The 25150-nt window shown below is 40.0% G+C and overlaps 1 protein-coding gene and 1 long non-coding RNA gene across 4 annotated transcripts in view; both read right to left on the bottom strand.

Moving 5' to 3' along the window:
• Nucleotides 1-1109: 1109 nt before the first annotated feature.
• Nucleotides 1110-10481, bottom strand: LOC118402896 (uncharacterized). Of its 2 annotated transcripts, none has more exons than XR_004829578.2 (6): nucleotides 10356-10481; nucleotides 9699-9744; nucleotides 9071-9146; nucleotides 8614-8747; nucleotides 1395-3972; nucleotides 1110-1235 (listed from the first exon to the last, which is right to left on the bottom strand). It is a non-coding gene; the product is annotated as an uncharacterized LOC118402896 (long non-coding RNA). The 2 variants fall into 2 exon arrangements; XR_004829577.2 differs by having other exon boundaries at nucleotides 8614-8722.
• A 2568-nt stretch (nucleotides 10482-13049) lies between these two features.
• The window catches only part of LOC118402895 (protein tweety homolog 2-like), a 114798-nt gene continuing 102697 nt past the window's right edge, over nucleotides 13050-25150 (bottom strand). Inside the window, exons 9-15 of one of the 2 annotated variants that reach the window (XM_035801251.1) lie at nucleotides 18160-18252; nucleotides 17986-18078; nucleotides 17691-17833; nucleotides 17177-17368; nucleotides 16890-16968; nucleotides 15505-15531; nucleotides 13050-14798 (exon numbers count right to left, since the gene is read on the bottom strand). In XM_035801251.1, coding sequence (XP_035657144.1) covers nucleotides 14718-14798; nucleotides 15505-15531; nucleotides 16890-16968; nucleotides 17177-17368; nucleotides 17691-17833; nucleotides 17986-18078; nucleotides 18160-18252 — 708 coding nt within the window. In that variant the 3' untranslated portion in view covers nucleotides 13050-14717. The remainder of the gene's footprint in view (nucleotides 14799-15504; nucleotides 15532-16889; nucleotides 16969-17176; nucleotides 17369-17690; nucleotides 17834-17985; nucleotides 18079-18159; nucleotides 18253-25150) is intronic. The other variant, XM_035801252.2, reaches the window with a different exon arrangement.

Raw genomic sequence — 25150 nt, 5'->3', positions numbered from 1 at the left:
TAGACCCCAGGCCCCAATCTTAATGGGCCAGTGGACCAAAACAAGGGTAAATCTGTTACGATTGGACAAAGAGGTGCAGCTATGTTTGACAGGTAACATCAGTGGTGATGTCATACAGGCTGGCGGAGTACAGCAACCAAATTCACACCCCCTCACCAGCCCCCTCTCAGTTTATTAACCCTTGACAACCTATATTTACACAGCAACTTTAACTCCTGTAATGGCACTGTGAGTGTCTCTCCATCTATTGTCCAAAGGTGCTTCTGCAGAAAAAAAAACCTGCTCTTTAGATACAGTATAATTACTAATCACAGCATGAATGGACAATATGATACCTCATCCAGACATGATCAACTATGAGATCATAAATTGACTATGTACAATTTGAAGTCTTTCATCTGTAATGTATTTTTCGTTGTGTCTGACACCCAGTAAGACTAATGGGGATCCTAAATAAAATAAAATCAGTGCAGCTGTGGTGCACAGAACACCGTTTTGGAGTTCATGCTGTTACTGTATATAGGCCACCTGATGTGAATGTATTGCCAGATGAATGCTATTGAAGGGTGGTGTTGCTTGTTATCCTAATGAAATAGCCAACTAATTCAGTCATACCACAGAGTATAAATGATTAATAATAACCCATTGGGCACAAACTGGTTGAATCAACATTTTACACATCATTTCAACAACAGAAATCATTATGATGACATTGGATCAGTGTGAAAAACTGACTGGATTTGTAAAAAAAATGAATTAATGTCAAGGAATTTTGAAAACGTTTGTTTTGTTCACTCAATCCCTTAAAACTTTTTTTCTTCCACTTCTCTTTTTCAAGTGTGCATTACTAGCTCCTCGGCGCCCTCCTTGGTGTCCACATGCCAGGAAGCACCCATTATCCTGCACCTTCTGGCTGTACAGAGCCTCATCACACACCTAGAAAACAAAAGAATATAACTGATGTCCATCCGAGGATTTTTCTTCGGCAGCATCATGCAAGAATTCGACCAATGATAACAACACAACAGTAAGGGGTTTCACATGGTCACTTAGGCCTGGCAGGTGCTGAGTAAAGGCTGGATGAGGTGTATGATAATACTTGCAGACTGAGTGTGGGGTCGTTCTGTTTGAAGAGGAAGTCCCAAATGTCGAGTATTTGGTCCATTTTGATGGCGAAGAACACAGAGGGCCGTATTGGACTCCATCAGCCTTCAGACAGATAGACTGTATGCGATCTACGGCAACCAAGAGGTCATTTTACATTAGGTCAATATTACATGAGGGGCCAAATCACTGGTTATATGTATTAGAACCTAAAAAATAGTGTAATTTATCTATCTGTGAAGTAGCTATATCATTGGTCTGTATTATGTTGTTTCAAAGGGACCCTTTACTTTGTCCACATGAGGTCTTCCGACCAGATATGGGCTTTCCAATCGGCTACGGTCAGGAAGTTCTTAAGAACGGGTTCTTTTGCAGGGCGTAGATTGGGCCGTGAGGACCGCTGTACGTGCACACTATCTTCTCAGGTGGGCTCTTGGCCTTTTGGTTACATGAGACCAACAGCCCTTGTGGTCAGAATAAGGAAAAACATCAGGTTAAATTTGGTCTTCCTTATGTACAAATACAAATAGATGACATACTAGATCTCCCACTTGGACCAGTTCATACAAAAATACGTTAGGCGAATCCACACTCTTAATTCATCAACAGTGAAACAACAGAAGGATAGTCCAGTCTAGAGAGCCTCAGCACCATAGTGGTCTCAAACTCCAGTGAGATCACCCCCAGGGCATTGTCCAGATTGCACTTCTTGTTAGGGTCCAGTACCAGCCTCTCTGTGGGCTCGCTCATCTTACGAATGTCCCACCCCAGCACCTTATAGACAGAGACCAGTGGTCAACTCAGGGCCGATTAGTCAGTCTCCTTGCCTTCAATAGATGCATTATTACATAACTTCTGGCTATGGCCAAATGGCAATTGAAGGTCAGAGAAAGTGCACCTGTCCCGGACCAAGAGTATCAGACTTCACTGCCCATGAGTCCTGAGCGTTTAGTGCCACCCTGGCCTATTGTGCCTGCTTGGCTTGAGAAAGGGATAAGGTGACAAAGGCTTTTATTGCTTCTATTGGAGGCTTGGTTCACCTGGCCGTCCTTAGACGCAGAGAAGGTATCGGTTCCAGTCTTTGACTGCAACCAGATTACTTTGTAGACTGGGTCTCTGTGGCTGTGCTCTAGTGTGGACATTTCCACTGGCTAGCTGCCCTTGCGAGTGTCCAAATAAGCTGCGCAGACATTTTACTTTGTGTCCTTTCACAAACACACATGCATGCATGCACAAAACACACAAATGACAAGAACACACAACACAACTATTAACTGCCAGAGCCTAAACAAATATCTAGAGGCTTAAATGCTCAAAAGAGCATCCGGACAAATCCAGACATTACATAACTGGAACCTTTATGACATTTACAAATAGCTGTAGTCTGGAGTTGGATGACTTGACTATATCTCCAAAGTTCTTTACACTGCACAGTAATCTCCTAAGGACATTGTTCCTGAGCTGGCAGGAAGCATGATACAGCTGTGTGAAGGACCCACTGATCTGGCCATTGTAGCTACCTCCGACCAGGATGTGGGAGTCTTTGGGGGGTTGTATTCCAGACAGACCAGTGGAGAGACAGGTTTTAGGGTCATTTCTGGCTTATTCCTATTCTCTGAAGAGGCAACACAGGGGATTCAATTAATTAATACTTTGTAGTCCACTTTGACTTTCTGAACTATCAATTAAGATGACAAATTAGTCAATCTCACTGCCACAGCTATTGCAATGATAATCCCTGTTAGAAAGGAAAATATAAATGAAAGAGATGTTTGAGTCATACACCTATCAATGTTCCATATATCAGAGTTGTAGCTAACGTCTTTAGACTTTCAGGAACTCCAATGAGGTGGCAGTGTGTTTTATCTTGTTCGGGTTTCTGTAAGATCAAAAACCACTCAGACGGACACAATACACTGGTAATATACATCATTTGTGGATTCTATGTTGGACGATAGGTTAATAGAGGTCATGGAAGCACTTAAAAACATTGATGGTTTTGACTCCTCCACCACCTCCTCCCCTTCAAAGTACTCCCGGTAGATGTTGATGGCAGTGTTCTGCTTGATGCTGTGCTCCATGTTCTGTGTTCTCACGGGAGGAACAGAGGGCTGTGATCAGAGATAGAGAGGAACACTCTTCTTGCTCTCTCCCTTTCAGAACTGGTCATTTTCTCTATCTATCACACTACTGCAGCAGCTAAGAAATGGCTTTGGGGCAATGTAGATGACGTTTTTACATGTTTTATTTAACCTTTATTTAACTAGGCAAGTCAGTTAAAACCAAATTCTTATTTACAGCGACGACCTAGATTCAGGGCCAGTTAACACCCATACTCTTACTATAAGTGCCATGGGATTCTTACTGACCACAGAGAGTCAGGACACCCATTTAATGTTCCATCCAAAAGACAGCAACTTTTTTTAAAAATTATCAGAGAAAAGAGTGCCCCCTACTGGCCCTCCAACACCACATCCGGCAGCATCTGGTCTCATCTAGGGACTGACCAGGACCAACCCTGCTTACTGTAGCTTCAGAGGAAAGACATCAGTGGGATGCAGGGTGGTATGCTGCTATAGGACGTATTATTTAGATATGGCATAATGTTATACACTAGTGATTAATTCAATAAAATATTATTGAATTGAAAAATCTCTATGACCCGGGTCATATCGTGGCTACTTGACTGGCTGATGTCTGTCACGCACTGCCCAGCTGCATGATGGTGCTGAAATAATGCTTGTCTTTCTCCACTTTCTTCCTGAAGTGGACAGTCTGCTCCATCTCCTGGGGGTTGACGTCCTTGGGCCAGCCTCCCTCCACATGGTTTATCACCCTGGTCTCCGACTCAAAGCGCTCTGTGTTCACCTACAAAGAAAGGGCCAGGCAGGATTCAGCACACACCGTACACTCAAAGCTGTAGTGGCCTAGTTACAGACAGACAGTCTGTCTGAATAAACAGTGTTGGATTGAAATGTACATAGGCTGCCAGATGCGTCTTATTATCTCATAATGAAGCAGCAGCTGTTTTTATCTAACACAGTGGTTCCCAAGCGTTTTATAGTCCCGTACCCCTTCAAACATTCAACCTTCAGCTGCGTACCCCTCTAGCACCAGGTTCAGCGCACTCTCAAATGTAATTTTTTTTGCCATCATTGTAAGCCTGTCACACACACACTATCCGATACATTTATTAAACATAAGAATGAGTGTGAGTTTGTCACAACCCGGCTCGTGGGAAGTGACAAAGAGCTCGTATAGGACCAGGGCACAAATTATAATATAATAATAAATAATTTAGCTCTTTATTTAGCCATCTTACAAATAAAACCTTATTTCTTCATAAAAAAACGTTGAATAACTCACCACAGGTTAATGAGAAGGTTGTGCTTGAAAGGATGCACACAACTCTGCAATGTTGGGTTGTATTGGAGAGAGTCTCAGTGTTAAATCATTTTCCACACAGTCTGTGCCTGTATTTAGTTTTCATGCTAGTGAGGGCCGAGAATCCACTCTCACATAGGTAAGTGGTTGCAAAGGGCATCAGTGTCTTAACAGCACGATTTGCCAAGGCAGGATATTCTGAGCGCAGCCCTATCTAGAAATCTGGCAGTGGCTTCTGATTAAATTACATTTTCACAGAACAGCTTGTTGCAATTTCGATGAGGCTCTCTTGTTCAGTTATCGGTAAGTGGACTGGAGGCTGGGCATGAAAGGGATAACGAATCTCTTTTGCGTCGTCCGTTTCGGGAAAGTGCCTGTGTAATTCCGCACCCAGCTCACTAAGGTGCTTCGCTATATCACATTTGACATTGTCCATACAATGATGGAAAGACCTGTGTGTTGTCCTTGTTAAAGCAGACAGAGAAGAGCACCGACTTCTTAATCAAAGCCTCAATGAATATAGTTGCAGAGAGTCCCTGTAATCTTAGATTAAGATCATTCAGGCGAGAAAAAACATCACCCAGATAGGCCAGTCGTGTGAGAAACTCATCATCATGGAAGACAAGTGAAAATGATGGTCAGTAAAGAAAACTTTAAGCTTGTCTCTCAATTAAAAAAAAAAACATGTCATTACACAATCCAGAAAATACACGAGAGCTCATGGGCCTTGCTTTAACAAAGTTAACCATTTTCACTGTAGTTCCTAAAAGGTTTTTCAAGCTGTCAGGCATTCCCTTGGCCGCAAGAGCCTCTCAGTGGATGCTGCAGTGTACCAAAGTGGCATTGGGAGCAACTGCTTGCAAGCGCGTTACCACTCCACTATGTCTCCGTCATGGCTTTTGCGCCATCAGTACAGACACCAACACATCTTGACCACCAAAGTCCATTTGATGTCACAAAGCTGTCCAGTACTTTAAAAAATATCCTCTCCTGTTGTCCATTAGAGATGGTATGTGTCTCTCAGGACGCAGGCCTTCATTTTTTTTAACCATTTATCCATTTTCGAGCAAACGGAATGAGCAGCAGCTACGTTTGGCTACATACGGTGGCAAGAAAAAGTATGTGAACCTTTTGCAATTACCTGGATTTCTGCATAAATTGGTCATAACATTTCATCTGATCTTCATCTAAGTCACAACAATAGATAAACACAGTGTGCTTAAACTAATAAACGCACAAACAATTACACGTTTTCATGTCTTTAATGAACTCACTGTGTAAACATTCACAGTGCAGGCTGGAAAAAGTATGTGAACCCTTGGATTTATAACTGGTTGACCCTCCTTTTGGCAGCAATAACTTCAACCAAACGTTTTCTGTAGTTGCGGATCAGAGCTGCACAACGGTCAGGTGGAATTTTGGACAATTCCTCTTTACAAAACTGTTTCAGTTCAGCACTATTCTTGGGATGTCTGATGTGAACTGCTCTCAAGGTCATGCCACAGCATCTCAAATCAGGTTTAGGTCAGGACACTATCAGAGTCACTCCAGAAGGTGTATTTTCTTCCGTTGAAACCATTCTGTTGTTGATTTACTTCTGTGATTTGGGTCGTTGTCCTGTTGCATCACCCAACTTCTGTTGAGCTTAAATTGGCGGACAGGGAGCCTTACATTCTCCTGCAAAATGCCTTGATAAACTTGGGAATTCATTTTTCCGTCGATGATAGCAAGCTGTCCAGGCCCTGAGTTAGCAAAGCAGCCCCAAACCATGATGCTCCCTCCACCATACTTTACAGCTGGGATGAGGTTTTGATGTTGGTGTGATGTGCCTTTAATTCTCCACATATAGTGTTGTGAGTTCCTTCCAAACAACTCAGCTTTAGTTTAATCTGTCGACAGAATATTTTGCCAGTAGCGCTGTGAAACATCCAGGTGCTCTTTTGCGAATCTCAGACTTGCAGCAATGTTTCTTTTGGACAGCAGTGGCTTCTTCCGTGGTGTCTTCCCATGAACACCATTCTTGTTTAGTGTTTTACGTATCATAGACTCACCAACAGAGATGTTAGCATGTTCCAGAGATTTCTGGAAGTCTTTAGTTGACAATCTAGGATTCTTCTTAACCTCATTGAGCATTCTGCGCTGTGCTCCTGCAGTCATCTTTGCAGGACGGCCACTCCTAGGGAGAGTAGCAACAGTGCTGAAATTTCTTCATTTACAGACAATTTGTCTTACCATGGACTGATGAACATCAAGGCTTTTAGAGATACTTTTGTAACCCTTTCCAGCTATGCGCAAGTCAACAATTCTTCTGAGATCTCTTTTTGTTCGAGGCATGGTTCACATCAGGCAATGATTCTTCTGAATAGCAAACTCCCTTTTTGTGAGTGTTTTTTATAGGGCAGGGCAGCTCTAATGAACATCTCAAATCTCGTCTCATTGATTGGACTCCAGGTTAGCGATCTCCTGACTCCAATTAGCTTTTGGAGAAATCATTAGCCTAGGGGTTCATATACTTTTTCCAACCTACACTGTGAATGTTTAAATGATGTATTCAATATAGACAAGAAAAATACAATAACTTGTGTGTTATTAGTTGAAGCACTGTTTGTCTATTGTTGTGACTTAGATGAAGATGAGATCAAATTTGATGACCAATTTATGCAGAAATCTAGGTAATTCAAAAGGGTTCACATACTTTTTCTTGCCACTCTATGGACAGTGGAATTCCCGCAAGAGAGTAATGGTTAATGTCATTGGATGTTAATTATTTGACATTGTATTGTTATTTTGCTGAACACTAGATGGTTTAATTTTAATTTTGGCTGTGAAACGAGGCTACTCAGGCGAGAAAAAAACATCACCCAAATGTATAGCCCCGTTGGAAAATATAAATGGACTGTTTGAAAATGTGAATCACATTTTTATTTGACGTACCCCGACGGCATTGCACGTACCTCTGGGGGTCTGCACAATTTTTTAGGAATAAATGATGTAACACAAACCTTGCTGATATCATGACACTCAACATACCCAATTAAAACTGGCGCGTTGCTCAAGTCTTGTGAAGTTGTTAGGTTGTGTAATAAATGATAATACTGCTACAGGCCAGTCAAGTTCTTCCACACCGAACGACAAACCTGTTCTATATGGACTTCGCTTTGTGCACTGGGGAATTGTCATGCTGAAACAGGAAAGGGCCTTCCTCAAACTGTTGCCACAAAGTTGGAACCACAGAATCGTCTAGAATGGAACTAAGTGGCCTAGCCCGAACCATGAAAAACAGCCCCAGAACATTATTGCTCCTCCACCAAACTTTGCAGTTGGCACTATGCATTAGGGCAGGTAGCGTTCTCCGGGCATCCGCCAAACTCAGATTTATCCATCAGACTGCCAGATGGTGAAGTTTGATTCATCACTCCAGAGAACGCGTTTCCACTGCTCCAGAGTCCAATGGCGGCAAGCTTTACAACACTCCAGACGACGTTTCCTATTGCGCCTGGTGATCTTAGGCTTGTGTGTGACTGCTCGGCCATGGAAACCCCTTTCATGAAGCTCCTGACGAACAGTTAGTGCTGACGTTGTTGTTGCTTCCAGATGCAGTTTGGAACTCGGTACACAGTAAATTTACAGTGGGGCAAAAAAATATATACTTATTTTCCACCATAATTTGCAAATAAATTAATTAAAAATCCTACAATGTGATTTTCTGGATTTTTTTCTTCTAATTTTGTCTGTCACAGTTGAAGTGACTTAAATGTAAATGTAAAAGTGTACCTATGATGAAAATTACAGGCCTCTCATCTTTTTAAGTGGGAGAACTTGCACAATTGGTGGCTGACTAAATACTTTTTTGCCCCACTGTATGTAATGAGGATATGACATAATCCCATGTTCACTTGTCATTTATGCAACCAATATCTTGACCATATCGCATCTTCTGCTATCTGTTATGCTTTTTGTCCAAGCATACTCATTCATGATCCTCTCTCCTCAAGGATTGTTCTTCAGAATGTCTTCAATCATCTAAGTCGGAGTAATTTAAAAAAGGAACACACTAACACTTTTAAAACAGCAATGAAATAGCAAGTATAATGTTTGTTTAAACTGGAAATGTTCAGTACTTACATGAGATAGACGATTATCCCCAGCTGTCTTTCTTGTAGCAGGAATCTGCTGCAATATAATGGTGTCATCGGAGTCCCCCTCATTGTCTCCACTGTATTTTGATAAGGAGCTGCTTGCAGAGGAACTCAAAGAATCTAGCAATCATGTTAACATTTAACAGGTGTGAACAACACTGTAATTATAACACAATTTAGGTGGAAACATCCATTATTATGATTAGAGGACTTTTGCTAATGACAAGCGGAATGCAGAAATGTAACATTTGGAATTGATTAGACCCACTACTGTTATAAAAGGGGTGGGAGAGGTGAGCACAGAAACAAAGACCATTTTAAAAATGTCAAAATGAGAAAAGAAATCAGCAGATATATCTGCTTGACTTACATTTCAGAACATGTGTTAGGCTAGCCAGGACTGTATGGATGAATGTGAAGCTCTAAGCTAATAAGCAACTCACCATCAGGATTTGGGTCTTGGGGTAAACAAATCTCCAGCACACCAAGGTCTTGTTGGAATGTCAAATGTATTGGCAACTGTGAAGACAAAATAAGATTGCACAACCTTATTGATTAAATATGCTGTGTATTTTTTTTGAGAAAAACCAGAATAGAAGACAGAAATCAAGAGGTCATCTTTACGTGAACATCGTTTCCACAAAACTGACTTAGTGCTTCTTTCCACATCAATTCCAATTATATGCAGTCTACAACCTGTCTTCTACTGCCCACGCACTGAATTATTATAACAACCGTCTGAGTATTATAGCAATACACCACAGATAACTATCAACACTGAGATTGTAGCTGCTTACAAATGTCAGTGTCACTTATTCTTTAAAACCATTCATGACTGGCAAAGACAATGAGCTCAGCTACAGAGGAGCATAATCAGACAACTCCCAAAACATAAACCAATCTTTGACTGATCTGTGATCTGGGGAGGCACAAGTTCGCTTTCTATTCATTACCAGCAAGGAAATCTGCAATCAATTTGACAGTAAATATAAAGTAAGTATATTTAAAGTGTGTCAGTATAAGTGTGTTGTTCCATAGGATATTGTGTGAAATGTGAAACTTTTCACTCACCACAATCCAAAAAGGATTTGAAGGTCAGTTGCGTACAGCCTGCATCCTTGATGACAAGAAAAAGTTAATTTAAATTGCATTAACACAAATAACGGTATGCACAAATTACAAGGAGCAGTGCTCTGTTTAGAGTGAAACACATGTGTTGCATCGACCTGCCTGCCGCTAAGTACTGTCTACCAACAGCTCTCTTTTCACAGTAAAACGCACCTGTCTTACCGACCAAACAGCAGCTAAAAACGGTCTAATAGCTCTAAACTTGAATGAAACACACATGTAGCACAGACCAACTGCCGCTAACTGTCTGCTAAGAGCTCGCTTTTCAGAGTAAAACTAATGTTACACTGACTAACCTGATGCCAATAGTCAGTTAAGTCCGCTAGCTACTGATAATAGCTAATAACGCTCTGTTGAAAATGTAAAACAGGTGATGCACCGATCCACCGGGCGTACATACTGTCCATAAACCACTAACAGTGGTATAACTTAATGTTACTGTAGCTAGCTATCTAATTAGCTCTAGCTAGATGCTCACATTAGCATCTGACTATGCAAATCGTGCAGTAACGGTAAGCCTACACTACAATGCCAGCTAGCTGTAATGTTGCTCAACAGTTGTACTTTGCACACAAAGTTAACCAATAACAGTGAACTTACCTGGAATTCCAATTAAGTTTAGAAATGAATCAATTCTGCGGTTCTGTGAGTGACTACTGATGTCCGGCAGATCCACGCTCTCGATCTGTCCACTTTTTCCATTCACCAGACATTTGCAAATGGAGAACAGCGGCAAAATCTACATTCAACCAACATTAGTGGGCGTGGTCATACTGTTTTCCTCCAATAGAATTGAATCTGTATTTTGGTCCCACTCTAGCAGCCACTGGTAATAATTACACTCTAACGATTTCATTTCACTACTTGAGAGGAAAATAATTTAAACTCCAGAAACAAAACTCGCCAGTACTTACTGTGTAGTGATTGTTGTAACCGAGACTATTTTTATGCTCTCTATGCGCTTCAGCACCAGGTTGTCCCTTTCTGTGAGCTTGTGAAGCCTACCACTTTGCAGCTGAGCTGTTGCTGCTCGTCGACGTTTCCACTTTACAATAACAGCACTTATAGTTAAACGGGGCAGCTCTAGCAGGGCAGAAATTTGAATAACTGACTTGTTGGAAAGGTGGCATCCTATGATGTTGCCACGTTGAAAGTCACTGTGCTCTTCAGTAATGCCATTCTACTGCCAATGTTTGTCTATGGAGATTGCATGGCTGCCTGCTCAATATTATACACTTGTCAGCTGGAATAGCCGAATCCACTAATTTGAAGCGGTGTCCACATACTTCTGTGTATATAGTGGAGTAGGGTGGTGGGTTTTTAGTGTAGGGTTAGATGGTAGCGTATGTGTTGCTTTATTTGTACAGTTGAAGTCAGAAATGTACATACACTTAGGTTGGAGCCATTAAAACTAGTTTTTTTTATCAACCACCACAAATTTCTTTTTAACAAACTATTGTTTTGGCAAGTCGGTTACTTTGTGCATGACACAAGGAATTTTTCCAACAATTGTTTACAGACCGATTATTTCACTTATAATTCACTGTATCACAATTCCAGTGGGCCAGAAGTTTACATACACTAAGTTGACTATGCCTTTATACAGCTTGGAAAATTCTGAAAATCATGTCATTGTTTTAGAAGCTTCTGATAGGCTAAATTACACAATTTGAGTACATTGGAGGTGTACCTGTGGATGTATTTCATCATGTGAAAACCAAAAGAAATCAGCCAAGACCGCAAAAAACAATTGTAGACCTCCACAAATCTGGTTCATCCTTGGGAGGAATTTCCAAACGCCTGAAGTTACCACGTTCATCTGTACAAACAATAGTACGCAAGTATAAACACCATGGGACCACGCAGCCGTCATACCGCTCAGGAAGGAGACACGTTCTGTTTCCCTGAGATTAATGTACTTTGGTGCGAAAAGTGTAAATCAATCCCAGAACAACAGCAAAAGACCTTGTGAAGATGCTGGAGGAAACAGGTACAAAAGTACCACAGTAAAACAAATCCTATATCGACGTAACCTGAAAGGCCTCTTAGCAAGGAAGAAGCCACTGCTCCAAAACCGCCATAAAAAAGCCAGACTATGGTTTGCAACTGCACATGGGGACAAAGATTGTGCTTTTTGGAGAAATTTCCTCTGGTCTGATGAAACAAAAATAGAACTGCTTGACCATAATGAGCATTGTTATGTTTGGAGGGAAAAGGGGGAGGCTTGCAAACCAAAGAACACCATCCCAACCGTGAAGCACGGGGGTGGCAGCATCATGTTGTGGGGGTGCTTTGCTGCAGGAGGGACTGCTGCACTTCACAAAATAGATGGCATCATGAGGCTGGAAAATGTTGCGGATATATGGAAGCAACATCTCAAGACATCAGCCAGGAAGTTAAAGCTTGGTCGCAAATGGGTCTTCCAAATGGACAATGACCCCAAGCATATTTCCGAAGTTGTGGCAAAATGGCTTAAGGACAACAAAGTCAAGGTATTGGAGTGGCCATCACAAAGCCCTGACCTGAATTATATAGAAAATATGTAGGCAGAACTGAAAAAACATGTGCGAGCAAGGAGGCCTACAAACCTGACACCAGCTCTGTCAGGAGAAATGGGCCAAAATTCACCCAACTTCTTAGTGGGAAGCTTGTGGAAGGCTACCTGAAGTGTTTGACCCAAGTTAAACAATTTGGAGGCAATGCTACCAAAAACGAATTGAGTGTATTTTTAAACTTCTGACCCACTGGGAATGTGATAAAGGAAATAAAAGCTGAAATAAATAATTCTCTCTACTATTATTCTGACATTTCATTCTTAAAATAAAGTGGTGATCCTAACTGACCTAAGACAGGGAATTTGTACTCTTATTACATGTTAAGAATTGTGAAACTGAGTTTAAATGTATTTGGCTAAGGTGTATGTAAACTTCTGAATTCGACTGTATATACTGTATATTTATATATATACTTTTTTCAAACAAAACACAAGGGAATGTATATTCCAGTTTAGTAGGTAATGCAACATGTATTGGATTCCAACCACAGTTAAACCTCATTGAAGAAGAAGCCCCAGGACATAGTTTTGAAAAAGGATGGTTTGCACAGGAGCTCGATAACTCAATGACTATGTCAAATTATATTTGCCCTGTACACCTGTGTGGCTAACCAAGTCGTCATTACATTTAGGCTGATGGTCTTTCACATCCACTTAATTATGCAAAGTGTCGGTCAGGTTAGCCACACTTTCATATGTGCATAAGGCATTCATAGAATGAAGATACACCAAACACAACATGAGAATACTCAAAAGTATTTTATTATTAATTCACAATTATTTCCCATCTCTGAGGATAGATACACATCAAGCACCACTCTCAATGGTTCTAGACAGTGCTACTTCACATGCATTCAAACTGAAAAAATTAACAAAACAAACAAAATAATTTTATAAAATCCTACAGAATTAAACATTATCTGACGATAGCTCAAACCGGCCTGTTCATTAAGAGGATGATGATATGTTTTCTCAAAATGGAAGAAAAGGATCACTAGTAAGGTTAAAACTGCTGTCTGAACACTATTTCTCTCACCATGATAGTTTGCAGCCGCTTGCAAGTCATGACCAAAACTCAAGTTGATATGGTACTATTACAATACACATCCAACCGAATGCCATCATTTAACAACGGCCTCTGAAAATAATATCTGATATTATGGCAGAGCAAGGCTCTCCTAAGGGCTTTATTGGTTTAAAACAAGCTACAGATATCGCACATTAGGACAACCCTAAAATGAATAAAAATACTACAAAATAAGACACAGCAATCTGTAAACATACAAGGTATTTACAGAAGTCAACATACAGTATAGTTTAAATGCGCATCAGTTACCGTATGTGGACAAATTACATTTGTAACATGTCTTAGTCGTTGAAATGATGGCTCAAAACATAAAATCCTGTGTCAGACACCGTGCAAGACCTTTTGAATGGAGAAGAGCAAGCAACACAGAGGGGTATCTGCGAAGAATCAGTGTTGGGCATTGTGTAGGGTCACTATCCCAGGCCCTACCATACAATCAGGGTTGAGTTTGTGCTTCACAAGGTTTAGGTCTCAACTGTATGTGGAAACATATAACTAATATTATGGCATATGTTGTCTGTTGCCTTGGAGGGTAAAGGAGGACCCTCCGACAGTCGAAATTACAGTATTCAGTTCTAAGAATGTGAAAATTTAATTTCTGATGTCCTTGTGCTTGGCCAATTTCAGATATCAACAGAATGGTATGGTTCCTTCTTTTGATTTGAATAATTAATATATTGTGGCTGGTTCCTCCAGATAGTTCGGCAGTCCACATCAAGTCTTTGAAGAGGTCAGGTAGAGAATGTCTTTTAGCAAGAGAGGAATAGTCACAAGCAGTCATAGACTTACAGTATATATATTGTAATTACAGAAAATCTGTTTTGGAGAATAGGGAGTGGTTATAGGCCCAAAAACATGCTTCAATTCTTAAAATATGTTTTATAAGACGTTTCACTTCAAAATAGATGTATACAAATAATTCGTTCATGAACAATTTAGATCATTATTAAAGTCATTTATTGTAAAAGTTGCTTTTGTCTCATCGGAGTGAATGAATCAAGCTAGTGTTTTTAAAATATATCATTATTACAAATAGAATGAATAGAACCATATAATAGAATATGGGCTGGAGTCACGGTGACTGAGACATACACATTATGCTCTGGGGTTTGGGATGGGACAACTGTGTGTGTGACACCTTTCCTCATACCAGGCCTTGGTCCATTCCAGTGAGTTGGACGAGGATAGGGTCCGTGCAGCAGCCACAGAGTCACACACTGCTGGAGTAGTTGTTTTTGTGTGTGTGCGTGTTCGCCTGTTTGAGGACCCCTCTCGGAGATGGCAGAAGTGAAAGAGAAGAAAGATCGAGGGAGGAGCAGCTCTATGCCTGGAAATCATTCCCAAAGTGTCTGATCTGGTCCTCAGTCATGGACAGGTAAGTAGCCCTCATGCTGGGGGAGTACTGTAGGGGAAAACATAATATCACAGGACACACAATAAGAGACAACACCAGGTGACTTATAGTGAATGAAACGCACAACAGTATAGAATAACATAGTACTCTTTCAGAACATTATCTAACCAGCGAGACAGGAAGGAAGGGTAGGTAGCTAGGGGAGGCAATACTGTGTCTATGCCAAACATTGATTGGACTATCAGTCAGACAACACTGTAGGTCCCTTTATTATGGATCAAGCCTTCTCAGGCGGTAGGTGAGACAAGGGGCATACCATGACTCTAGAATTCTATAGCACCAGACCAAGCATAACGACAAGCCTGACGCTCGGCACCTTAACAGCTATAGAATTACACAGAGGGAAGGTTTGCAGCATGCACACATAGGGCTGCCGATGTGTCTCTGAAAACATGTCCCAACCCAGGGAGGAGATGTGAGGATAGGGTACACCACCACACTCCCAACAGCACGGGGAAACAGACCTGACTGGGTCAAACATACAACTGGAATGATGATGATGATGATGTCATGAACAGTAAGGTTTGCAGTTCAAAGCCATGCCAGAGGTGAAATAGAAAATGCAGTTCCAAAACGAAAATGGAGGTAAATAAAAAAGAGATGATTTTAAACGAAGGCAGGGAGAAAGCAATTGGGAGTCTATCTTGTCCTTCAGACAGTAGAGAGGTCCAAAGAGGAACAGAAAACAACTTACTCTGTTTCTAAATTGCTGAGTGTATACCTCCAAAAGTTGATCAAAAAAAATAAGGAAGTAAGAAATGAAATACAAACAAACATATAAACAACAAACAAACAAAAAATATCAAAGAAGCTGTTAGCTGAAAAGGTAGAGTGCACGCTTTGCAGAAAGGTAGATATGGGTCCAGAAAGGCACCACATGACATAATCCTCACAGCCAAATGGTAATAGAGTGAGAGGGCAGGGGAAAGCACAGAGGTTGATACGGTTTAACACTTTAGAGTTCTTCCCAGATGGCACTCTATTCCCTATACAATCCACTGCTTTTAAAATAAAATAAATAAGATGTTGTGTAGGTGCCATTTGGGACTCAGCATTAGTCTCAGGTAATAAACCTTATTTTCAGTCAAATATTTTAAATGTCACCACGTGGGAAGGATGGCAGGCAGCTACAGTAGATACCCATAATATATGAGATGCATGATATGTCTCTTTATCAAATTTAATTAGGCACAGCAGGCATTTTGAATGGTTAAGCTTGATGTATTCATCCTAAAAACGTGGCCTGTCTCCTCGACAGGAAATGAGAATAGATCTAAAGAGCTGTCACTACGAGGCCATAGAGGGAGGTGAAAGAGAGAAGGGGAGAGAGATACTTTAAGAGAGAAGGAAAGTGACCTAATAAGGACTAACACCTGTGACATCCTCCCCTGGGCATTGGTCTAAGTAACATGCTATGTCCATGTTAAACTTCTCTTTCACTGTCCTACTACTTGGGTAATGAGTCAGCAATCTACAGTTATGGTAGATAGACAGGTTAAAGGCACAAAGTCAGCAGTGTGCTCTCTGATATGTCATCAAAATGATGACCATGATCAAAAGACTTACTGATGGATTTCAGTATTGGAAATGTATTATCATATGGATGTCATATCATGAGAAAAACACTCGTCACAACTCGTGAGAAACAAACTACAAGACCAACTTCAAGTCTAAGTAACACTGACTTGAGCAATTTAAAGAATGCATCAAGCAGAGAGAGCATCATTAGGGGAAAAGCCTCAAGCTAGAGTTAAAGAGCAGTCTGAGCCCCAGCTGTCAGGTCTTTACCAGAGTTGACATTGAAAACAGAAAGTAAACACAGGAACAAGTCCTACCAGGTCACTGAATCAATTAAATAACAGAACAGAACCCCTGGTGATGAGAGAGAGATCAGTATTACAATGCTGATTGACTTGAGAGTATGTGGGACAGTGGCATCATGGTTGGGATCAATATAAATTCAGTCAATTCAGAAAGCAAACTGAAATTTCAAATTGAAATTCAAATTTTCCTCATTGGAATTGACCCCAACCCTGAGTGACATCACAAGAAAGACATGGCCTCTGGGACCCAACGCACCGAGGGGGGCGGTGAGCCTCTCCCGATCAGAGGAACGTTCTCGTACCGCTGGTTCCCCCCGAACAGCGCCGACTGGTTCCTGAGAAGGGAGAGCGAAGGAGTGAGTTAAACAAACATTCCCTATCACCAAAAAAGTGTCCACAGCACAAGAACATAGCACTTCGGGCCAGTATGTCATCTTAGCAATCATGATGACTACATTTCACAGTTAGCATTACTTTAGCTAGCACACTAGACTGTGCATTACCGTACACTCCACACCAGGCCAGGGCTGGACTCTGACTCACATGTACTCTGAAACGGGTGCATTGGACCCAGCCTGTGCGGCAGGCGGGTGGAGGCTGCTCTGGCTACCCATACTGCTGCTGTAGCTGCAGAAGCTGTGCACGTTGGTGGCATGGTTGGGGTTGTGGGTCGTCATGCGTCTGGCCTGAGGGTTAAATGGGTCCTCCTCGTCGATATCGTCATAATCACGCTCCCTGAGAGAAGATGAAGGCTGGAGGTCAGGGGCATAGATTTTGAGGATGATTTAGTGACTTGGTAAGGTGTATGTACAGTATAAACACAATGGATGTTTACACTCTTGTTCTATAAAAGGGCGATAGAGAGAGAGAGAAAGATAGTGGCTGTGATTCTTACTAGCACTGGTTTTGCTATTCTCGTGATCATGATATGTGGTTGTCTTATCTACTTTATTTGAACGCATTGATTGCAAAATGCTCTGGATAAGAGTGTCTGATAAATGACTAAAATGTAATGTAAATGTAATGAAAGCGACTCAGTGGGAGGGCACCTCCTGACCTGCTGGCGATATGTGTCCATGCCTTGGGGATGGCACACAGCATGGCACAGAAGGCACAAATTGCCAGGATAGAGAAGAGGCATAGGTATAGCAGGCCCTCCACCCCGTCATAACACACACCGATCAGCGCATCCAGGTAGTCCTACAGTGTGGAGGGAGGAAACAAACAAACACATTTGCAGATAGCAGAAAATATCTCTCTGAGACATGTTGTGAAGTGAATAGATACACAGCAGAGCCACTGTCACAAGGAACTAGATCCATGCCGTGGGATTCAGTGGTGGTGTCCTGTACCTTGTTGAGTCCTCTACAGTCCAGCAGGGCAGTCAACTGGTGGAGGCTAGCCTCTGAGGAGTTGAGCAGGTGCTGGATGCCCAATAGGTCTCTCTGTTGTGAAGACAAGTGTAGGATTCAGTACTACTATTCAGTACGATTCAGCATTATGCCACAGGTAAATTCAACACTGACCTCAGCGGTGGGGAAGAGAGGCACAGCGAACTGCAGCAGGCCCTGTATTTGGATCTGCATGGTGGTCAGAGATCTTTGGAAGATGGTGAGAGACTGCAAACACACACACACGCACACACGCACGCACAGAAAACAACATGCCAAATTCTGGGTAGTGTACATTTAAAGGGATAATCATGAAACTCCTGTCAGGTTGGTAAAATCCAATGTTTTGTCAATGGGTAAAAATGATTTAACTTCTCAGTGGCCCATCTGTGAAATCGGAAATCGTTTAGAATGTGTCATAGCTACATGGTTCTCCTCACTAGAGATAGGGGATGACACACTATCACATTTCATAACGCTTTTAAGACAATTACCTGTACTCCAAGTCGCCAAATCAGCCAATAGATGGTATGGGCATAATTGTATAGAGCACATCCATCCGTTTATATCGTCATGACAAAGTTTATATTTCGCTTGCGGATATTAACTTAATGTGTGTATTTACGTTGGCTAACTAGCTACCTAGCCAGCCAGCCCAGAGTTTCTGGCAGAGAGCAAGCCAATTTGCAACAGATTTCCACAACTATTTTTCACATGTTGCTACCAACCCTACTATAAAAACAAAATGAAAAATGTGTTAACAAAAAACATTGTTTTCACATGTTAGTGTCATTTAACACTGTTAATCATAGGAATTTGTGGTTTGGGATGGATTATAACTTTAATACACTCGTGGTCTTGTCAGTTCAGCTTTTGTCCAGCATAGGGAGACAAAAGCCAATCATTAACAGCAAGTTAGTCTCATCCAACAGAATATGCATGCTCTGCCCTGTGCACTCCACCCAAGAACAGCAAGTAGACTGTAAACCACATGAATTTACCCCTTAGAAACTGATCTGGGAGCGTAGTATGAACCCTATGACTCCAACCCTACACATCAAATTCTCCAGTGTTCAAAAAAAAAAAAGAGTCTGTGGTCTCATATAGACACCAGAACAGTGTTAAATTAACACACTGTGAGTGCCTTGTCTACCAAGTAAATTGTAGAGTTACCACCCATGACTTTATTGGTTAGTGACAGAGACATGGTTGTTGCATTCATCCATTTTAGGTCCTATTGACTATCCCCAAGAGAGATCCTAAGCGAATATGTCATAAAAACGATCAATTCTTTAACACAATACCATATGTATTTCATAAAGCCTTATTTAGAGGGCCTAGTTTTACCTGGAAACAGGGGCCTGAAACTCATACACAATCACATTGAACCAAAACCACAACCATCATTATCATATTTCCCAGCATGCTCTAATGCAGGTTGATTTTGAGAATTGCTTGATTAAATATATAGGTTTTCACATTTCCACAAACTTCAAAGTGTTTCCTTTCAAATGGTATCAAGAATATGCATAATCTTGCTTCACATCCTGAACTACAGGCAGTTATATTTGGGTATGTCACTTTAGGCGACAAAATAAAATAAAAAAGGGGCGGATCCTTATTAACAATGGAGGATAATTTGATTTCCAGTTTTTAAGTCAACTTTTTTTCTCAAAATGATTGATAAGAAAAGTATAGTCTAACCCATTGGGTATTTAACCATACCCTCATATGCAGCGTCTTGAAATGTACAGATGGACGGATTTATCATAAAACTTCTGACATCCAATTTACTAACTCTGCCCATAACTTTTGGACTTAATATAATAATAATAATATATGCCATTTAGCAGACGCTTTTATCCAAAGCGACTTACAGTCATGTGTGCATCCATTTATAGCACTCCCAGAAGGCATTCATTATTTAGTCATTGTTAGTTTTACCCTTAAGACATGTCTCTGCTGTTGTGCTGTAGAATTTGTGAATTTTGTCTCTTCTATTAAACATTACTTTATACTGGATTAAGCGTACATTTTCGTTAACTGTAATTTCGTTAGTTATGTTCCAACACTCCATCTTGTGCCAATGTCAGTTAGTTTATATATATTTTCTGCGAGATTGTCAGCTCTCTGCAAGGTTTTGTATATCTTACCGTTCATATGACTATCCTTTTCTGACTCAAATAGGACTCCCTCAACATTGCTCTGATGTCAAAAAGATTTCAGAATGAAATTTCATGATATAAAACTTTTAAGTTGCATTTATAAAATAAATGAAACATTGGTCAGCCCACAATTGCTTTTTAATTCTGCCAAGGAAATAATTGTATTTCCTATTAAATTACGGCTGCTGTCCCTGTACAGGGACCAAATCAGCGGAAATTTCAGAGCGCCAACTAATAGTACTCGATACAACTCAAACTTTCATTAAAACACACATGCAGGGTACTCAATTAAAGCTACACTCGTTGTGAATCTAGCCAACATGTCCGATTTGTAAAATGCTTTTCGGCGAAAGCATGAGAAGCTATTATCTGATAGCATGCAACCCCCGAAATAACCAAAGGGGACGTAAACAGAAATAATTAGCGTAGCCGGCACTACACAAAACGCAGAAATAAAATATAAAACATTCATTACCTTTGACGAGCTTCTTTGTTGGCACTCCTATATGTCCCATAAACATCACAATTGGGTCTTTTTTTCCGATTAAATCGGTCCATGTATACCCAAAAATGTCCATTTATGAAGCCCGTCTGATCCAGGAAAAAGCACCTTTTCAAAACGCAACGTCATTTTTTTAAATGAAAAAAGTTGCCTATAAACTTTGACAAAACACTTCAAACTACTTTTGTAAACTACCTTTAGGTATTAATAAACGTTAATAATCAATCAAATTGATCACGGGGCGATCTGTATTCGATAGCAGCAAGTCTTGAAATCATTGTCCATTTTCTCCCTTTCATAACTTCCTTCGGTGTACCCCAAGACAGGAAGTGCCTATTCGTCATCCCACCAAGGATAAACCAGAACTGAATTGCCAGTACTGGCGACATCGTGTGGAAGCTGTAGGCATTGTAAACGGGACTCTATCTATTTTCCCTGGCCATAGACAATTCAGAGACTGGCGGAGGGATATTTTTTTTGTGTTTTTTGTGAACAGTTTTCCTTGGGATTTAGACTCCTAAACACGTTCTGTTATAGTCACAGACATTATTTAACCAGTTTTAGAGACTTCAGAGTGTATGCATTTATTATATTCCTTGCATGAGTAGCAGGACGTTGAAATTTTGCGCGATTTTTAACAAAAAGCTGTGAAAATTCGCAGCCTCCCTAACAAGTCATTTACAGTTTCTATGCCTTTAGTTTTCCATGTGGGCCAATTTATCGGTGGATTCTGAAAAGCTGTCCATGGATTGTTTCATAGGGGTATGTTTTTAGGGAGTGATATTGGTTGTTGTAGAATCCATTTAATTTGATTCTATATTCTATATCTTTCCTTTTTATTCTATGATTTTGATTTGCTCATATAAAGTCTGTTATGACTGTGTCTACTGTTTTAAAGAATGCCTTTGGTGGGGTAAATGGTATTAGCGAAAACAAGTATAAAAACATTGGGAGCCAGGACATTCTAAAAAGGTTTATTCTACATGTAAGATTTATGGAAAGATTGATCCATTTAATTAGATCTGCTTTAATGTTGTTGAGTAATAGGATAAAGTTATTTTTATATATTTGTTGTTTGTTGTCACTTATTAAGCATAATAATGATTTCATATTTTTTGTGGTCCACTTAAAGGATTGCTGTAGATCATGAGTTATTATTTAGAATTTTTTTCTATTGGCATTTTTTTTCCATGTTAGTTTTATATCCTGAGATTTTAGAATATTCAGAAAATATTTTTAACAAGGAGAGAATTTAGTTTTCAATATTACTCAGGTATATCAGGAGAATGTCAGCAAATAAGTTTAGTTTATATTCAAGTTTACCAATACTGATACCGTATACGTTTTGGTCCTGTCTAATTCTTTCTGCAAGTGGTTCAATTGCCAGTGCAAACAGGAGCAGGGAGAGAGGACATCCCTGTCTTGTGCCCCCTTCTAAAGAAAATGTATCAGAAAATATATTATATGAGTATATTTTTGCTTCAGGATATTTATAAAATATTTTCATAAAATGAATTATTTCAGCTGAAAAGTTGAAGGCTTCCTAAGTTTTTATTTGAAAAGGGCATTCAAGATGGTCAAATGTCTTTTCGGAATCAACAGCTATAATTGATAAATCAACATCTTTATTTGCCATTAAAGAGTATACTTTATTTGAGTTTAAACTGTAGTTGTTGGTTGTTGTCTCTCTTCAAAAGTAAAATATCATATTCCTGCTTAAGTTAAGAAATGTTATTTTCTTCTTTACCTTGTAAAGATTTCTTATGGGCTTTTCCTAAAATAGTGCTTTATTTTTCTTTAATTTTAATTTCTAATTCAGATTTAACTTTTGCTGAGTATGAGATTATCATTACCATAATGTATTCCTGAAAAGCATACAAAATAGTGTAGTGTTGACTTTTCTCTGTCCTCTATGTTTACATTTGTAATGGTATTTTTTACATTTGTAAAGGTTAAAAAATGTTTTTCCGGGTCTTGAAGAAGTGCTCTGTTCGTTCTCCATATTCTTCCGCTAAATGTATTTTCTGTTGTTGTAATTAAGCATGCATGATACAGGAAATTATCCAATATCACTGTCATGGATTTTTGAACCTACTATATTTTTGAGTGCATTTAAAAAAATATATATAAATAAAAGGAGTACTCTTTTGTAATTGGGAATAGTAATCTCCAGCTGTCCTGTAAATTATTTGTAGAGATGAAAATGTGCAGCCTCTTTGGAGGTTCCTTGAATTAGCCTTTTTTATTGCTGTGTTGGTCTAACTTGCTGAATGTGTGATTTTGGTCACTTGCTAAAATAATAGTTCCCGTCTGGATTTGATCTAATATTGCTTGAACTATATCTGAAAACATCAGATTTACCCATGGGAGGATATACAACGCAATAAATGTGTATTTTCACCATGTAAGGTATAATTCAAAATTAGAAAACAGCCTTTTTGGTCTGTGCGCTGGGATATAAGGGAAAAGGGTGTATTCTTGTTTACCAGTATGTCTACACCTCTGCTGTTACTACAGTGGGTGGCAGCATAAGCCTCTCCAACCCATCACCTCTTTAACGATCCCGAACAGTCATTCTGATTCCAATGCAAAATAGTCTTTTGAGAGACTAAGATTTTACCCAGAATATTTTTGGGGATGGAAATGCTCAAAATTTGAGAAAACATACCTTTTCTCTCATGGCTAACTACCAGGAACTTGGATGCAGTGTTGCAGTAAAATCATCTCAAGCTAATTCGGTGATATACAAAGAAACTCAAACAATATTGAAATTGCATCAATTTCAACAAAACATTTTTTTATGCATCTCCCAATTTGGCATGTCTCTTGTGATGCAGTTCACAGCAGCACTGATGGATGTGTTGACATGACAACAATGTCAGAGTTTTGAACGACCCTTCTCCTCTTTTGTTCCATGCTGGCTGCTAGCTAACACCAGACACAGATGAAAAGGGAAACATATAAGTATCTTTGCCATAGATGAATAGTGTAAACCTTTCATTATGATTGCTAACATCCTACAGGGTACATACACCCTTGTGTACGGGTTCGAGGCCCCTGTGTTAGAGTAAAACTAGGCCCTCAAAATAAGGCCTCATTAAATACAGTATGTAAGGTAGTTTGTTAAATAATAACAAAAAATGATGATAACATGTAGGATCTCACTTGGTAATGTCCATAGGACCGAAATGGATGAATGCAACCATGTCTCTGTCACTAACAAATAGTCATGAGTGGTAACTCTACAATTTTCTCGAAAGACAAGGCACTCTGTAAATATTTTAATAAGGCTTTACACCAACCAGTGTGCTAATTTAACACTGTTCTGGTGTCTATATGTGTCCACAGACCAGTGTTCCCTGTGTGTTCATTTAAGTGTGACGCTGCGCCATGGTAGAATCATTGCTGCCACACCAAAATAAACATTATATTTCTACCAAACATATGTTCAATAAAGTTCTGTAAAGCATACTCGCATTCCTTGGTAAATAAATAATCTGTCTGGGTTCAATACAGTTCTGAAGGCTATTTAGTTCTGTGAGCTGTGACAGGCAGCAAGCAACTCAAGAAACACGCACCAGTTACCAGTGTGCAATACAGACGCTCTGCGCAAGAAACACAATTCACTTGAATCACTTCAGAATGCACCTGCGCACAATACATAAGCTCTGTGGCGCGAAACACAATTAACTTGAATCACCTCAGAGTGCACCTGTGTGAGAAACTGAAAGAAAGGTACATTAGCTAGCCAACTAGTTAACTACATAAGCTAGCTATAGCCCAAACACTCTACTAAACTTAATTTCGATCTATAATATTGCTGCCACAAATGTAACGGCAATTAGCTATCCAATATTCACAAGGATGTTGATGATAGAAACATGGTTAACTAACGTTACTAGTTTAGCAAGTTAGCTAGCTAGCTAGATTAATCGGCTGGACAGTCCAGCCTAGACTATATTAACCGGCACCCAGGGACAGAGCATTGAATGGAAAGTGTCAGGGCTCATGCAATGATGGCAAAATTGTTATATTGAATACTTCCATTTCTCAAAATGCCTTCTAATGTAAAAGATCTCAGATTGTTCACTAACCATGGCTCAATAATAACACATTATGTCTGTTGCTGTTCACAGGCTCCTCATTCATGGTTGCATTCGAGCCAACCACAGTGCTAGAGCATGAGGCCGTCATTGGGGGTTTTAAATATCTGTACCATCTAACAAAGCGGGAGCAGGCCCATCACACAAACTTCCCAGAACTGCTGGACATTGCTGAATTGCTGGGTTTGGTACTATTTCACAAAGCTCAAGGTGAATGAGTGCTCCACAATTCTGTGTTTTTGTTCATATTTATTTCACTTGATATTTAAATGTCACCAGACTTACTTCACATTGTTCTCATTTACATGAAGATTGGCAAGAACACAAACTACAGGTCACACATAATAGTGAAAGAA

Source organism: Oncorhynchus keta, chromosome 24, assembly GCF_023373465.1.
Source record: "Oncorhynchus keta strain PuntledgeMale-10-30-2019 chromosome 24, Oket_V2, whole genome shotgun sequence".
NCBI lineage: Eukaryota > Metazoa > Chordata > Actinopteri > Salmoniformes > Salmonidae > Oncorhynchus > Oncorhynchus keta.
This window is presented reverse-complemented; position numbering and strand designations above follow the sequence as displayed.